The sequence below is a fragment of the Zootoca vivipara genome, chromosome 11 (genome assembly GCF_963506605.1).
Source record: "Zootoca vivipara chromosome 11, rZooViv1.1, whole genome shotgun sequence".
Classification (NCBI taxonomy): domain Eukaryota; kingdom Metazoa; phylum Chordata; class Lepidosauria; order Squamata; family Lacertidae; genus Zootoca; species Zootoca vivipara.
In genome coordinates, this window is record NC_083286.1 from 56,870,657 (window position 1) to 56,885,616 (window position 14,960).

General features: G+C 41.9%; 1 protein-coding gene across 1 annotated transcript; it reads left to right on the top strand.

The window, feature by feature from the left end:
• The first annotated feature begins 831 nt into the window (after nt 1-831).
• Nucleotides 832-14,703, top strand: SYT4 (synaptotagmin 4). Its single transcript, XM_035100641.2, has 4 exons — nt 832-1,010; nt 4,260-5,074; nt 11,176-11,296; nt 12,824-14,703. Exons 1-4 carry the CDS (start codon nt 977-979, stop codon nt 13,129-13,131), a joined length of 1,278 nt encoding a protein of 425 aa, XP_034956532.1. The 5' UTR covers nt 832-976; the 3' UTR covers nt 13,132-14,703.
• Nucleotides 14,704-14,960: the final 257 nt, after the last annotated feature.

Here is a 14,960-nt window from a genome sequence, read left to right on the forward strand (position 1 = left end):
AGAGTTTCAATTTTATATGTGTCTGGGAAGTAAAATACTGTGTATCAACTATGTAGTTAATCAAAACTGATTTTTTTAAAAACTGATTTTTTTAAAAAAATATTTTGTTATGAAAAGGTTTTGTGAGTGAGAGAAAAGCGGGGGTGGGGTGGGGCTAGATACAACAGAATAAAAATGTAGTCTGTTAGAAGGTGATGATACAGATATGGTAACTCCCAGAAACACAAACGTTCCACTTCCTGCAATCTTCAGTGAGAACCAAAACCGTTTGGCAATCCAGTCAAACCAAACGTTTCATCTTAGAGAGTGGGAGAGAGAAAAGAAAAGATAAGGCACAGATCTGGGTCATTCGCCTCCCGGGCTTTCGTCTTCTCCATTTAGAGCATCGTCACAGAAAACATGGATAAAACATTAATAATATATACTTTTTTATATAAAAAAAAGTCTGACTGTGTCTTATAAGACATTGGGATATTTGGCCCTAGAAATTAGCATTGCTGTCTGTGTCCGACTGAGAACGTGAGCTAATCTACTGCAGCAGAGCCGTTAAAATAATTGATGAATGTGTGCCGGATTCCCAGGAGTGGGGAGGAAGGGGGGAGGTACTGATTTCAGTTCTGTAGCGTCAGGATTGCGTCAATTTGGGTTTCAACCACGTCTTCAGTCTCAGAGCTCAGTTAGTCAGAAGATCTGAACCACAGGACAAGGGCTCACGAATCAGTGTGCAGGAGGGGAGGACTGAACTAGACCCTCCCTCCCCTTCCCCCCACCCATTCCTCTCTACCTCCTCCTCCTTCTAAAACCTTCCCGATCTTTCAGGCTTGTGTTTTCATCACGTTGGAAAACAAGACTCCCTTGGTTGTGTGTGCGTATATGCGTTTTCTCCCTCCCTCCTCTGTGAGCGGCTGAGCACAGGGGCAAAAAAAGGAAAGAGCGGTTTCAGCACCTTGGACAGAGCGCGCAGCAAGCAAGCAACATGGCTCCGATTGCAGCCAGCCGCGAAGAATTTGGTAAGCGTCTTCTTTAAAAACCCGATCTTGAAGGCTTGATTAATTTCATTTCATTCAGGTGCTTTGGAAAAGGCAATTATATGACTACTATTTCGGGCTCCTGGGGGAAAGCCAGCGCTGGAAAGCTAAGGCTGTGCTTGTGCTCTGATATGAGCGACGTCAGTCGCCTCTCCTTAAAAGCATCCTTTGAGGCATGGGTTTTACAGAAGTTTTACACCCCTTTTTTATTAGTTCTGCAGTTTATAGATTTCCACTGTGCTCTTTCTATAGCTCCCAAAAATCCACAAGTAAAATATATGCACCGTGAGGTGTGTCTTGTGGGGTGGGGGTGGGGAGTGTCTGGAGAAAGATACTGTTTGTTGTGATCTTTCTTTAGAGAAGAATCAGTTATATGCATTTCATTCCAAATCCATATTCTACATATTCTCAGGATAATTGCCATAACTGCTTCTTTCAAGAGAGGAACAGATAGATATTTACTGAAATAGATTAGTCATCCACCCACCCACTCATCTGTCCATAGGCTCTCTCTCTCTTCCTCTGCAACTGTCTGTCTCCTGTCATTAGTGATGTTGCTAAGGGAGTGTATGCAAAGTACCCCTCCCTTAAAAAAATGCTTTGATCTAAGTATTGTGTGTGTGTGTGTGTGTGTGTGTGTACAGAAACTAAAGTTAAACCCTGGTTCTCTTCTCATATTCAAAGTAGGCAATTAAAAAACAACACTTTTCTACACCAATATATCTGCTTAAACTTTAAATAAGTAGTCTCATTATCTTTTAGATCTAGAGAGAACTGTATATATTCATATAAATAAAGTTGTTTCCCTCCCCTGTCCCGAGAGGGTGGTTCAGCTAGTGACCACTTTATCTTTTTACCTTATTTTTATTCATGTTGTTCTGATAGCTATCATTGCCATATGCCAGGGTAGCAGCACAGCTCCTTTACAGTCAAAGCACACCCAAGACTGTGAGAGTAAACTGTAAGTAATATATGTCAGTTCCACTAGCCTCTAAATGAAGTTAATAGGAGTTTTAAATTATGTTGGCAATAGTAGAATTCTTTAGGTCCCAACTCAAACTGGATCAGTTCATATTTGTGCCGTGCATTCTGCCCCTTCCAGTTAACACTTCTGTAATCTGTCCTACTCGTTTTCAGAAATAGCACATTTTCAAACCAGTCTACCATTTCCATATAGCTGCTATAATACCTAAGCAATTGCTTTGCCATATGAAAACAGCAAGGAAGGCAGATTGTAAGCCCACTGGCAGCTATTGTACAGCACATTTAGTTTTGATTTCATCTTGTATCACCCCTCCTGGGTGTTTCTAATTTCATTTGTGACAGCTTGCTCACCTGATAACTGACTTTATGAGGATAATTAATATAAAACTGTGGCATTCTTCCTCTCAGAGGCTGGGATTGTAACTTGCACCATCATTCCTGCTGCTGGAGACAATACTTTGGCATGCAAGCTTCAAAAGAGTATTTGCAAATATGTCAATTGGCCATTAAAATCTGTTCAGCCGAGTTAATGATCCAGCCTGGCCTCTTTCCCAAAGCATCTTATGCAACTGTCATTACCTCACTGTTGATGGGTTGTGTTCCGATGGGTTGTATCTTGTCTCCTAGCCCCATATTTTGTATGAAGAAAAAGAAATAAATAAAAAGCGACCCAGTCCACATAAATGACCCAGTGACCAGTGCTCTACCCCAAAGCAAGGTTATCTGCACACTAACCCATTTCCATGTAGTAAGTTCATTACAAATCTACTCTAATCAAAAGCAGTCAGCCAGAGTGAGAAAATGTCTCCCATGCTAACAGTCCTATAAAAGTGGCAAGGTAGGTCGTGAGAGCTGATGCTAACGCTTTAATAGCTTATTTATATGTGGGACCCTTCATTTCTCCATGGATTCGACTAGAAACAATGCAAGTCATTATTTTAAAGGCGAGGCTGGGTGTGCAAGTCTAGTGTGTTTGTGTGTCCCCCTGTCATTTAAATTGGAGATCAGGGATCTGCTTACACAAGTTCGGGAGGCTCATTCTGCATCTCAAGCAGAGATTCACTTATCCTTTCAAAGGAACTGTTCGTTCACTCTCTCTTAAACAGAGAGGATGCTGATCATTTGTTAGAACACCAGCACTCTTGTATAAAATACATGGCTACCTTCCTGCATAAGCAATGCCATTGCATTAATATTTCATGAGTCCCCCATTTCGCTTGGAGAATGTGGACTTAGCTTTGATTGGTGCTACCAGCGTGTGGTACTTAGACTCACTTAGGAATGTTACTTATGGACAGAATTGGATTTCCAATTAGTGGCGTTCATTTGGCCCTGCACTGCTTACTCATGAAATGCTAATGCTCTGCTTTTATCCATGTGCCAGATGTCGTTGCAGCTTTCATGCTATTTTCCCTATTGCCATTTGGAATGTGGGCTGATTCATATGAGTGATGGAAAGAAGTTTTCTTGGGGAATTGATTTACTTGCCGTGGCTGGAAATGTGCTTCCTTGAAATGTTGTTTTGGATACCTTCATCTCTGGGTAGCTTTGAATGTCTTTTTGCCCCTGCAACTCGATAGATTCAATGCTTACAAAATATTAGGTGCACAAATGGATTTAAACATGCACTTGTATAATGGACAAGTAGCACAAGGTGAAACGGCTGGCTGCATATGTTCAGTGTAGCATAGATAACTGACACCAGGCTGATAGCAAGAATATCCTAAGACACTAAGTTTTGCATTTTCATGCCAAACACCAGTCCCTTCCTGCAATGAGGCCATACGAATCTGTAGCTTCTTGAACACAAAGGGAAATCCGTAATATAAAAGTGGATGTCATGCATATGACTAACACATATTTCAAATTCTCTTTTATCTACTTAGACTAACGTGAAGGATGTAGGAGGGAGCTAGAGATGTCTATATGCGTACTGAATTCATAAATTTTATATGGGGCAGCAGCAAAATTGAACAGAAGCATGTCAGTTGTTATAATCACAATTGTTGAACTGTGTTTGTTTCAGGTTTGCATGCAACAGCAAACATGCCAAGCCAGAGTTTTCGATACACGTTCATACCTGCAGGGGGCACAACATGAATAGGCTTTATTGTTGTAAAGTATACCTAGCAGTTCACTCTTCCTGCTTCACCAGTTGGCTCACCTTTGCATAGTTAGTTTAACTATTGCTTTCAACCTCTGAAGTCCACCGTTCATGCATTTGTTGCCATGTGCTTTGACTTGCAGATGAAATTCCAACTGTGGTTGGAATCTTCAGCGCCTTTGGGCTGGTCTTCACTGTCTCCCTCTTTGCTTGGATCTGCTGCCAACGCAAATCTTCCAAATCAAATAAGACCCCGCCTTACAAATTTGTTCATGTGCTGAAGGGTGTCGACATCTATCCTGAGAACCTCAACAGCAAAAAGAAGTTTGGGGCAGAGGACAAGGAAGAAGGCAAGAGCAAGCCGGTTATGCCAAAGACCTCTCTCCACCTTGACCTGGAGAAACGAGATCTGAATGGCAATTTCCCCAAAACAACCCCCAAAATACCAAGCTCCTCAGATCTCGAGAATTTCACTCCAAAGCTCTTTCCTGAGAGGGAAAAAGATTCTGTCTCCCCTGATAGCTTGAAGTCTGTTACTTCCATATCTTCTGAAGAGAAGCAAGATAAATTAGGGACCCTCTTCTTCTCCATTGAGTATAACTTTGAGAAGAAGGCTTTCATGGTGAACATCAAGGAAGCACGTGGCTTGCCTGCCATGGATGAACAGTCAATGACTTCTGATCCATACATCAAAATGACGATACTGCCAGAGAAGAAGCACAAGGTGAAAACTCGAGTACTGAGAAAAACATTAGACCCAGCTTTTGATGAAACCTTCACCTTCTATGGAATCCCTTATACTCAAGTCCAAGATCTGAGCCTTCACTTTATGATCCTAAGTTTTGACCGATTTTCCCGAGATGACATCATTGGAGAAGTTCTCTTTCCTCTGTCCGGGATTGAGTTGTCTGAAGGAAGGATGCTGATGAACAAGGAGATCATCAAAAAGAATGTTAGGGTAATTGATCTTGAGTCATATTTTGTATTATCAGTTTATTTCACCTGCCCTATCTCAGCACGTAACAGTTTTTCTAAAGACAGAATCTAAGTATAGCACCCTGACAACAGACTACATGCATCTTGAATATATAAAATAAACTAGAGAATCTCAACAATGTGAAAGGATGTCTGCCTATATCCCCATTTCATTTATCTCAACAAGGGTTCTTAAAATATCTAGGTATGATGGCCCAGTTTGTGTATTGATAAACCCTCAGAGGGAAGGGACTTCATCAGTCAAGTGCAGAAAAGATATTATGCAGAGCTTGTAATAGTGCCAGTTCTACAGATTGAAGCAGTAGAGTGGGCATATATGGGATAAGGTGATAAAACAAATGTCTGTTATTCATGTATTTAATTATTTATTATATTTATTTGTCACTTTTTTACACCAAAGTATCTAAAAGTGACTTACCTATATACCATGGCTGAGAAACATGTGCCCCCTCCAATGTTGTTGCGTTCCAACCCCCATCAACCCCTGCAGCCACAATGGCCTGTGGTTAGGGATGATGAGAGTTGTCGTCCAGCAATATCTGGAGAGCCACAGGTTCCCCATATCTGTGATATACCATCACATTGGAGGCATAATCTGTGGGCTACAATGTAATCTAGTGATATTGTTACATTCAACAGTCTTAAAAATGAAATAAATCAAAAGCCACTTTAGGAGGGGCTGATTAGGAACGGACAGATAGAAGCTGGGAGATTTTAATCCATTGGACTGTGCCATTTTTCTCCACTCAAAATGATCCCTCCTGCTTTTACTTGTCCCTCTGTAGAGTTCCAAACAGATGTAAATTAAGCTCTTGTGGCTTCTCCTTTCATTTTAGGTCTACATTCCATGACATACATTTGTAAATCCTCTAGGTTAAAATACTGTTATGGGCTCATTGAGTTTCCATGTGGTGAGAGGTTTCAGGGAGATAGCCGACACTGTGTCAACCTTTCAGCTTTGTGAGAAGAGTACCCGTGACTTGGAAACCCATTGTGGTGAACTAGAAGATTCCCACTGCTTTCTGTGGGTTTCAAGCAGCAACTCAGTGTGTGATCCTGCAGCTCGTAATTGTTACCAGTGGGATTTCTGCATCCGATATATACTGGTAGTGGATTCAATTATCTGAGTGCAGATCCATATGCAGCACAGCATTTTGTTGGCAGGTCCCACCTGTGAATAACTGAAAGTGGTATTGGAACACTAACTGCTATTCCCAACAATCACAAGTAGCTCTGTTGAAGTTGTTGAATGAGGTGGGAATGAAGTGCTCTAGATTATAGAGTAGATGTGGTCACCATGTGACTCTCCAGATGTTATCAGACTCTAGCTGCCACCACCACTTATTATTGGCATTGCTAGCAGGAACTGATTAGAGTCCAGCAATGTCATATTAGCCAGTCCTAGCCAAGAGGTTGTAGACTGGTCTGGGCCACTTCATGCATCAGGTGGCAAATCCATTGTAATCTCCCTCCCCCTCCCTTCCCCTTCCCCTCCCTCCCTACACATTCTTAAATATTGTGGCATTTGAAAATGGCAATCTCATCCTCTGCATTCTGCAATGGAATTTATCACCTTGATATTCTTCCTTCTCCTACCAGTGTAGACTTAGCTTGGATTACTTTGAATCCAGGGGACAGTGCACATCTTAGTAGGATATCATACCTTAAGTGTCTTGCAACAAAAATGGAACTCAGGTGTGGTTCAGGCAATGTTACTTTTAACCTTCCTCGTCATTTGAGAGACGCTTGTCTCTCAGGAAAATAAATGAATCCCCTCAGTGGAAAAGCAGTGGATTTGAGCTCCAATTGGGTGATGATGTTGTCGTTTAGTCGTTTAGGTGTATCTGACTCTTCGTGACCCCATGGACCAGCGGACGCCAAACACGCCTGTCTTCCACTGCCTCCTGCAGTTTGGTCAGACTCATGTTGGTAACTTCGAGAACACTGTCCATCCATCTCATCCTCTGTCGTCCCCTTCTCCTTGTGCCCAACATCTTACCCAACATCCAGGGAGTCTTCTCTTCTCATGAGGTGGCCAAAGTATTGGAGCCTCAGCTTCAGGATCTGCCCTTCCAGTGAGCACTCAGGGCTGATTTCCTTCAGAATGGATAGGTTTGATCATCTTGCAGTCCATGGGACTCTCAAGAGTCTCCTCCTGCACCATAATTCAAAAGCATCAATTATTTGACGATCAGCCTTCTTTATGGTCCAGCTCTCACTTCCATACATCACTACTGGGAAAACCATAGCTTTAACTATACAGACCTTTGTCGGCAAGGTGATGTCTCTGCTTTTTAAGATGCTGTCTAGGTTTGTCATTGCTTTTCTCCTAAGAAGCAGGCGTCTTTTAATTTCGTGACTGCTGTCACCATCTGCAGTGATCATGGAACCCAAGATGGGTGATATAAAAGTGCTATCTGCAATGATTAACTCGTGATGGCACATTAACAGATGCTGGCTACAGTGGCAACATGGATATGCAAATCTGACCCAAAACAACAAATAACCTAATGTTTGTTGGATCAATAGGTTCATGAGTTGCAGCCAAATGCAAACTCTGTGTCTAGGCAAAAGTTGTTCCGTTTGAATCTGAAGTCTTTGAACAAAGACCAATATGGTTACATTGTATTCATCAGTGCAGGAAAATCAGTTTAATCCAAGTGCTTAACCAAGTGGTGGGCTGTAACAGTGCAATCAACATTCCAATAAAGGCAATGGCAAAATAAAAATTCTCCATTGATTTATATGGCTATGAGTATTAGCCTGCATCTCCATGGCTATGATCCATATGCAGTTAACCCTGTTCTCCCTCTTTGTGTCATTTCCTTCCCCCCTCCCACTCCACCTAGTAGATTATTATGGGAGTGACAGATCACTCTTGCCAGGGGGTTGAGCTGATAGTTCACAGATGGATTTCTTTCCCCAGGGGTACGCACCAACCACAAGATTAAGAAAATAGGCCACTTGAAGTATTTTGTAGGCTGCCCAATTCAGCACAGCATCAAACTTTGAGTCTGCTTTTGGAAAATTGGGTTTAATCACCATCGCCTCCTGCAAATTACTATTGGGAATATTGTTTTTCTTTAAAAGAAAAGAAAAGCTATTTGTATTTTTCCTGTTGACAGAAGTGAATGAAATTTTCAGGCATAATAGCCTCTCCAGAGTGGATAAAGCCTTCCAAATAACAGACAGATAGGTCTAGGCTTTTATTTTATTTTCTGCTGCTGTGCAACTTTAAAGTTTGTTTTTGCTTTGTTTTTTTAAGGAAAGGTATAAAGTTTTCCATTTTCCATTTGGCAGAAATTGATGGATTTTGCAGGCATAAGATATGCAAAAGGATATCTGCAGAGATTTCTGTACCAGCCTTTACAATTTTGGGGTGGGTAACAATATCACTTAATCTCCTGTGATGTTTTCTGGGCAATTGGTCTGAAAATAGCAGATACGAGAGATGTTCCATTGGTAAGAAATCTGCCAAATTTCAGACAAGTTGGTCAAAGGGCATTTGTGCTAGGCTTCTTTAAAATTAATTGGGATTCACTTTTCAGGTAAAATATTTATCTCTGATTATCTGTCAATGACAGTAAAGCTCTCCCTCCCCTCTCCCCTCACATTTGCCTTTGTGATTCCTCACTCTCACTCCCAATCTGTCACTTTCCTTATAAGGTAAACTTAGAGACATTAGTTTTGCTTTTAGCAGACAAGTTTTCTACAGCTTCTTCTTCTTCTTCTTCTTCTTCTTCTTCTTCTTCTTCTTCTTCTTCTTCTTTTTCTTCTTCTTCTTCTTCTTCTTCTTCCTTGCATATGAGTCATAAAGACTCAGGAGGGGCTTTGTCTTGTCTTCTCTTGGTTCAGAGCCCCTCAGATAGATATCAGACAAATTCAGAATTCCTCAAAAGCAACTCACTTTGGCTCGGGATTTATCCATATCTACTGCACATCTATTTTCCCTCCTTCTCTTTCCACTTCTCTCCTGATTTTGCCTTTTTTTCCCTGGTTCCACCCACCACTGCTTCTTTCCACCTTCTGGTCACACCCACCCTATATCTAATTAGTCCATTGGGCATCTCTAGCTCTCTGGACACAGGTGGCCAACTACCGAATTAATTCATAGTCCTTGAGCAACCGAAATCTGAGTCCTCGAACAATTTAGTTGAAGTTACCAGTAGTTCATTACATCTCAGCTGGCCTATCAGGGTAGGCATGTTTTAGGATAAAGACATTGGTGTTTTGAATATCAGTTGTTCTGGCACCAATCTCGAGCATTTTACTTGGATGTAAGCCACATAAATATCAACGGGGCTTGCTTCCAAATCAATGTCTTTACCGTGTGTTTGTAAATTGATTTGGAAGTCACTTCAACATAAGTGGAAGCCCATTTATTTATTTATTTAAAAAAATTCCAAACCTAATTGATGTCTCAAAGCCTGGGCAACCCATAGCCCTTCCCGAGAACCTGCCTGTGTATTGACTTTTTAGTAATTGCTTTCAAAAGATCAAGCGTCAAATCAAATTGCTTCTGTGTGTACCAAGCAATATTCCCATCTGCAGCTTTTATGGTTTTTAATGCAGCAAGCCCCTGTCTGTGACCTGGAGTGTTGAAGTTTCCATGTTTTCTATTTTCATACTTAAATATTTTGCTGTAGCAAGGGGTCTATATTGGTTTTGTAGTGGGGGGGGGAGATATTTGATTTGTACCTTATGTTCTCATAAGTACATCAAAACACTAATTTGTCAGATACTATTTGTGACAACATTTCAATAGACTGGCTGACCAAGGATTCAATATGCTTTAAAACCACGAATATATATAGTCATAGTTCTGAGTTGCCCATCTAGTAGCAGATCTGCATATACACCATTTTGGGGGGGTGGGGTGCGGTAGGGCAATCCCAGATGGGTAGCCATCTTCAAATATCTGAAGGGCTATCACATGGAAGATGGAGAAAGCTTGTTTCCTGCAGAGGGTAAAACCCACACCAATGGATTCAAATTACAAGAAAAGTGATTCCAACTAAGCATTAGGAAGAACTTTCTGATGGTAAGAGATGTTTGACAGTGGAACAGACTACCTCAGAAAGTGCTGAACTCTCCTTTATTGGAGGTTTTTAAGAAAAGGTTGGATAGACTTCTGTCAGGGATTCTTTAGCTGTGATTCCTGAATTGCAGGGGGTTGGTCTACATGACCCTTAGGATCCCTCCCAACTCAACAATTCTATGTTTCATAGAATCATAGAGTTGGAAGAGACCACAAGGGCCATCCAGTCCAACCCCCTGCCAAGCAGGAAACACCATCAAAGCATTCCTGACAGATCGCTGTCAAGCCTCTGCTTAAAGACCTCCAAAGAAGGAGACTCCACCACACTCCTTGGTAGCAAATTCCACTGCTGAACAGCTCTTACTGTCAGGAAGTTCTTCCTAATGTTTAGGTGGAATCTTCTTTCTTGTAGTTTGAATCTATTGCTCCGTGTCCGCTTCTCTGGAGCAGCAGAAAACAACCTTTCTCCCTCCTCTATATGACATCCTTTTATATATTTGAACATGGCTACCATATCACCCCCTAACCTTCTCTTCTCCAGGCTAAACATACCCAGCTCCCTAAGCCGTTTCTCATAAGGCTGTTCCTCGGGGCCTATAATTTCTGTTCTTCCGCTTAAGTTTTGGGGGCTGAGTGGAATGTATCTCCCTAAGCCATTCCTCATAAGGCATCATTTCTAGACCTTTGACCATTTTGGTTGCCCTCCTCTGGACACGTTCTAGCTTGTCAGTATCCTTCTTGAACTGTGGTGCCCAGAACTGGACACAGTACTCCAGGTGAGGTCTGACCAGAGCAGAATACAGTGGTACTATTACTTCCCTTGATTTAGATGCTATACTCCTATTGATGCAGCCCAGAATTGCATTGGCTTTTTAAGCTGCTGCATCACACTGTTGACTCATGTCAAGTTTGTGGTCTACCAAGACTCCTAGATCCTTTTCACATGTACTGCTCTCAAGCCAGGTGTCACCCATCCTGTATTCTTTGATGTCTGATACATATGAGCTATCTTTCTAATTCTTTAGAAGTCCTTCGGACGTGGAGAGCTGCTGATTTCTCTCTGTTACCAGTCTACAACAAATACTCTCACGGTGGTTGTTTTAAAGGCCAGACACCTACCCAAAGCTGATGTTTCTGGATTATCAGGTAATTTCAAAATGCTGCATTATTACATGCATATATTTGGATTTATAATTAACACTGTCATAGACTTAAGAGCTTGGACCAAGAAGTAGCAAAGGAGTAGGAGCTATGCCCTCCCTCCTTCGCTCTATTCAGTGTGGGCCCTGGCTAGTCACCTGTTCAAGGAACTGAGTAGGAACATTTTGGGTGGCAGTTCTCTAATTGACCTTTAGGGACCTTGTTTTGGTTTGATCCACACCAGGCTTCCTCAACCTCGGCCCTCCAGATGTTTTGAGACTACAATTCCCATCATCCCTGACCACTGGTCCTGCTAGCTAGCAATCATGAGAGTTGTAGGCCAAAAACATCTGGAGGTTGAGGAAGCCTGCTCCACACTGTTGGGTAACTTGACTGACAATTTGGGGAGCAGCTGGGATTTGTTTCTCATTGAGCATGGAGTCCAGGCAGGTGAGGAAGTTGGGAATAATAATTGTAGACAGACTATGGGATTATTGGGTTAACTGCACCCTTTAAGGATCTGCCAGTGCTTTATGCCTGGGGGGATTTAATGGGGTACCCTTTAGATCTGTCGTTCACATTTTGGGTGAACTCTGGGCAGTAGAGCCTGGGTGTGCTTCTACCCATGACTCATCTAGCATTGAGGGAGTCCTTTACCACCCCTCCTTTATGAGGAGCCACAGACTGCAGCCGTCTATCCAGTGGTCTATCCAGTGGTCTAGAGGGAGGTTTCCCTACCAGTTAGATGAAATTCTCACCTGCTCATATTTTCTGAATTTTTGGTTACTTTGATGTTCCTTAAATTAGTTATATTTAAAAAAAAATTGTCATAAGTCTGCTTTACAGGTGGGGGCAAAAATAACTGGAGTGGAGCTGGGTGGTTCTGCCCATCCCTCAAATAACCGACAATCATAGAATTGTAGAGTTGGAAGGTACCCTGAGGGTCACCTGAGTCCAAACTCCTGCAATGAAAGTGAAAGCAAGTGAAAGATCATAAAGAAAATGTGACATGCCAAAAGATCCATACAATATAAGGCAACTAGAGGAGAGACCAGGGCATCTGGAGGGCATCTGGGGGGGGGGTGGCATCTGGTCCCTGGAGCAGAGACCATCACATTGTTGTGTCTACTAGGGGACAGAAGAGCAAGGGAAATGTGGCTTAATGGTGATTGCAATGGGGTGCATTAGTGAGAGCACCCGATTATGCTGTTGCACCTTCAATTGTGCCAAGGTTCTCACCACCTCTTCCCTTACTGGTAAATGCAGCAATCGGTGGTCAGGTGGCATGCAGGCATGCAGGCATGAGCTGGCACATTATTATTATTATTATTATTATTATTATTATTATTATTATTCATTGGAGCTTTTTCCCAGTGGACAAAGCTAATCTTACTAATCAGTTCCAGCCAGATTCTCCTGCACAGGAATATTTGGTAGAGATGAAAGCATGCAAGGGAAGACAAGGAAGTCTGGACTATTGGACTTGGTTCTTCAACAGTGTGATATTGGTTGGATTTTGCTTGTCTTTTGCAGATCCCTATGTGAAAGTGAACCTATATCATGCCAAGAAAAGGATCTCCAAAAAGAAAACCCACGTCAAGAAGTGCACCCCCAATGCAGTGTTCAATGAACTTTTTGTCTTTGATATTCCTTGCGAGGGTCTCGAAGAGATCAGCATCGAATTCTTGGTTTTGGATTCAGATAGGGGATCCCAGAACGAAATCATTGGCCGGTTAACCTTGGGGGCTTCGGCGGAAGGAACAGCAGGAGAACACTGGAAGGAAATCTGTGAATATCCTAGGAGACAAATTGCTAAATGGCACATGTTGTGTGATGGCTAACAGCGAAAACAAGAGGTTGGAACTTTTAAGCAAAAATTCCATAGGCAAGGATCAGTTTTCTTTCTTTGCAATGTATAATCACAGGCTTGTGACATTTTTTAAAAAAAGACTTTTTTGTTATTGTTATTAGGACTGAAATGAATTATCAAAACAGAAGGTAATTAACTTTTCTCATTCAGTTCAGGCTCTCTCTTTTTTCTTTTGCAAGCTATACAGAAAGTGACGTAATATCATCAGAGGTTCATATTCTACTGGAGTTTACACAGCTATAGAGACACAAAATGCTGTAAACACAATTAATAAGTCTTGTTTTTTTATTATTAAAGTACCAGGAACCCTAGATTACTGCTGTGACCCAGATGAAGATAATCTCATTAATATGTGTTGCTAGGTCTAGAAGCACCTGCATTTTGTAAAAGTTTAAAATAAAAATCTGGAGAAATGGAGTGTATGGGGAGGGCAGTCCCTTCAGCATCATAATGTGTCACAAACATTATTTTATGGAAATTCAACCATTTTTCATAAGGTTGAGTATTTATACTTTGAGCAATCCAAAGACTCAAGAGATTTTTGTCAAGCCACACTGCATAGCTATGGTCCACTTTGTTAATTAACCCGTGAGATATAGTTTAGATTTCAAAGAGATAAAGAGAGAGATTGGTTTCATTAGCTTACATTCAAATACTCTGTAAGTACCCCCAAAATAACTGCCTTTGTTTAATAAAGGGCTTAGACACTGATGTAGGAGAGTGTAAATTTTACAGTATGGTTAGGATTTGTGCTTCAAGTATAGCCTGTGGTGGGATTTCTTTAAGTTTTTGGCCAAAAAGAAAAAAGAAAGAAAGAAAAGAAAGATAATACATTGAAAATTTTTAACCAATTGAAAATACTGTAGAGTGTTATATCTTTCACCCGGTGTATTTTGAAACAATTACTGTTTGAACTGAAACTTATCCCTTATAAGTTTCTGTTTGATTATTCTGAAAACAAAATTTAAAACCCTATAAAAATTTAAAAAGAGAGGAGATACATACAAAGCACCGATCCTGCAAATAATAATAATAATAATCCATTCTAAGTGGGTAAAGATTTAATAGTGGGTTTTAGCAGAATCAGGCTCTGAGCAAGCTTTATACCTCATGCTGACTCACGTGTAAATGAGCTGTTTGACCATAGAACTCACTTAGTTCACTGTCATTCATGCCACTGGGCAACTGGGTAGAACTCTGGAAGGTGGGTGGGTAATATTAGGATCATGACATGATGGTATGCATGTGATAATAGGATTAGGATTTCCCCCCAAATTAGGAGTTTGAAGTTTCATTTAAGACCAGACCAGACCAACTTGTGACCTGCCAAGCCAAACCCAGGTATGTGAAGTGTCCTGCTAACTACCCTGTTTCCCCTTTTTTAATACGTAGTCGTAAAGTAAGCCATGGCAGAGTTTTTAAGCATTTGAGAAGTATAAGACATACCCCGAAAATAAGGCATACTTCCGCGCTGCGGAAACCAACCCCCACAGGCACCTCCACTCACAGAGTCACTCCATGCGGCCGGCACTGCAGGAGTGCGATCAGCTGTGAAGTGGCGCTCCAAGAGCTCCGCTTAACAGCTGATCGCGCTCTTGCCTTGCTGGCTGCATTCCCGCGCTCCACCTTCTCGTCCACAGTCATCCCTGCCGCTTCCATGCTTGCCGCCACCACTGGGCTCACTGCTTCTTCCTTGCCTGGCCCGGCCAAGGAGCTTGGAGCGCCCTGCAGTGGCAGGCGGAGCGCCTGAGCCAGCGGCCTCCGCCTGGCCCGGCCAAGGACTCCTGCAGCCCCGCCACT

What these genes read in the sequence shown, in the direction of transcription:
- SYT4 (XM_035100641.2), top strand. Translation starts at nt 977, where the DNA reads ATGGCTCCGATTGCAGCCAGCCGCGAAGAATTTG. An exon ending in TCATCAAAAAGAATGTTAGG is followed by an intron (nt 5,075 to 11,175) that starts GTAATTGATCTT and finishes CTAATTCTTTAG; the next exon opens with AAGTCCTTCGGACGTGGAGA. An exon ending in TGATGTTTCTGGATTATCAG is followed by an intron (nt 11,297 to 12,823) that starts GTAATTTCAAAA and finishes TGTCTTTTGCAG; the next exon opens with ATCCCTATGTGAAAGTGAAC.